Consider the following 2080-nt stretch of genomic DNA (forward strand, 5'->3'; position numbering starts at 1 on the left):
TCCAGGGAGGGGCCCCCCACACAGGAGCTATCCTGTCACCCGTTTTTGTGCTGTAAAACCCATGCCCTGTAGAACTCACTCACAGAGGCAGTTTCCTGGGTTTTCCTCTGCAAAATGCCCCACTGGTCATGGGCACAGACTGCTTCTGTCTCCTCTCCTGGCATTGGGTCAGCTCTGGTCCTGGGAGCATCCCCAGGCAAGGCAGGAGGTGATCATCAGCCCTTCGGGGCTGTCGCATCCCCCCTTGCCTCAGCCAGGACAAGCACGTTGTCTCCCCACAGGTGAAGTTTATCCATGACCAGTGCTCCCCCAAGCCCAAATACCGCGGCTTCTTCCACGGCGTCCGGGAGATTGTTCGGGAACAGGGTGAGTCCTGGGGAAGTGCTGTCCCATCTCCCTGCAGTACCCCCACGCTGGTGGGGTGAGGGGGGTGAACGGGTGCAGGCTGGGACCTGGGAAGGTTTTCCTCTGCCTGGGTGAAGGTGGTGCTCCGCTCCAATGCCCTCTCTTGCTGCAGGACTAAAGGGGACCTACCAGGGCTTAACCGCGACTGTCCTTAAGCAAGGATCGAACCAGGCCATCCGCTTCTTTGTCATGACCTCTCTCAAGAACTGGTACAAAGGTACGGTGCCCCCGTCCCCCCAGGACACCCCAGCTGCACCACTGGCTCCCCGAGCCAGACTTGGGCTTTCCACCAGCGCATCCTCCACTTCTCGTGGCTTGGCCTCTCATGGTGAAGAAAGGTGAAAGCCAGGGCAAGGAGGCCCCAGCTTGTGGGGTTGGAGTGTCCCAGGGTTAGAGCATCACCTCCACTCCCTTCCTGAGCTCCCCAGTGCTGCATGGGCTCTGTGGGGTCCGGTGCTGCTGGACGGTGCCTTCCAAAGGCCCTGGGCCCCCCACTCAGCACAACAGCAGCCCTGACCACCAGCAGCCAGACCTGGGACCTTCGCTCAACCTCTCCTCTTTCCCAGGGGATGATCCCAACAAGGTCATCAACCCATTCGTCACGGGGGTGTTTGGAGCCCTTGCTGGAGCTGCAAGCGTCTTTGGCAACACCCCCTTGGACGTGGTGAAGACCAGGATGCAGGTGGGGCACTGGGGCGTGCTGTGGGACTGCGCTGCCTGTGCGGGCTGGGGTCACCAGCTGTTTGGGAGCCGTTTTGTGCAGCCCCCAGGGCAGGCACCTGATGCTGGTGAGGTTTGGGAGATGCCTGGGGATGCTGTGAGACTGTTGGAAAATGTTTGCATGGAGATGGGGTTGTTCCTGCCAGGTTCAATGGCCTGTAGCAGCAAAAGGGGGTGGGTTTCTCCTATCTCCCTTCCTCACCAAAATCCCCTCCTGATGCACCCCTGGCTCTGGCCTCTGACCCTGCTTTTCCCATCCCACAGGGCCTGGAAGCGCACAAGTACAAGAGCACCTGGGACTGCGCCTACCAGATCATGAAATATGAAGGGCCCCTGGCGTAAGTCCTGCGTTGGGGGTGGGCGAGGGGTGGCAGCGGGGTCAGCCCTAGTGGGGGGCATGGGGAGTGGCTGGGGGGAAAAGATGAATGGGGAGGGGGCTGCAACTACAGTCCAGTCCCATGACCCCCTCTATCCCTGCAGGTTTTACAAGGGCACGGTGCCTCGCCTGGGCCGCGTCTGCCTCGACGTGGCCATTGTCTTCGTTATCTACGACGAGGTGGTCAAGTTCCTCAACAAAGTGTGGAAAACGGACTGAGGGGCAGGCCAGGCTCACCCCGTGGGGCTGCAGCTGGAGAGCCGTGACCAAGCCTGCAGCCCCCCACCGGCACTGTCCAGGGCCAGGTCTACCCCATGCACACGCCCCCCTCAAACCCAGCCACCTTCTTTAGGACCAGGCTCTGGAGCAGGTTAAATTATCAGTTGTGTGCTAAAAGGAGCAGGGAGGGAGCAGCATCCACACCCCCAGCATCCCAGTAGTGACCGCCCTGATCCCCTGGTGACCCTTCCCCGTGGTCCTGTGTCACCTGCGAGGTTATCCAGGGCAAGATGTCCCCTGGGACGGTGGCCCTGCTCCCTTAGGGACACGGCAGCCAGGAGCTGGTTGCTGCCCACAGGA

At 61.0% G+C, this 2080-nt stretch overlaps 1 protein-coding gene across 1 annotated transcript in view; it reads left to right on the top strand.

The window, feature by feature from the left end:
* The window catches only part of SLC25A1 (solute carrier family 25 (mitochondrial carrier; citrate transporter), member 1), a gene marked incomplete at its 5' end in the record, with an annotated part of 5908 nt that extends 4140 nt beyond the window's left edge, over positions 1–1768 (top strand). The window contains 5 exons of the mRNA XM_010181938.1: positions 282–366; positions 518–622; positions 972–1087; positions 1390–1463; positions 1606–1768. Of these exons, the coding sequence (XP_010180240.1) occupies positions 282–366; positions 518–622; positions 972–1087; positions 1390–1463; positions 1606–1720 (495 nt within the window). The remainder of the gene's footprint in view (positions 1–281; positions 367–517; positions 623–971; positions 1088–1389; positions 1464–1605) is intronic.
* Between the last annotated feature and the right edge of the window lie 312 nt (positions 1769–2080).

Source organism: Mesitornis unicolor, unplaced genomic scaffold (assembly GCF_000695765.1).
Source record: "Mesitornis unicolor isolate BGI_N332 unplaced genomic scaffold, ASM69576v1 scaffold25863, whole genome shotgun sequence".
NCBI classification, from domain to species: Eukaryota; Metazoa; Chordata; class Aves; order Mesitornithiformes; family Mesitornithidae; genus Mesitornis; species Mesitornis unicolor.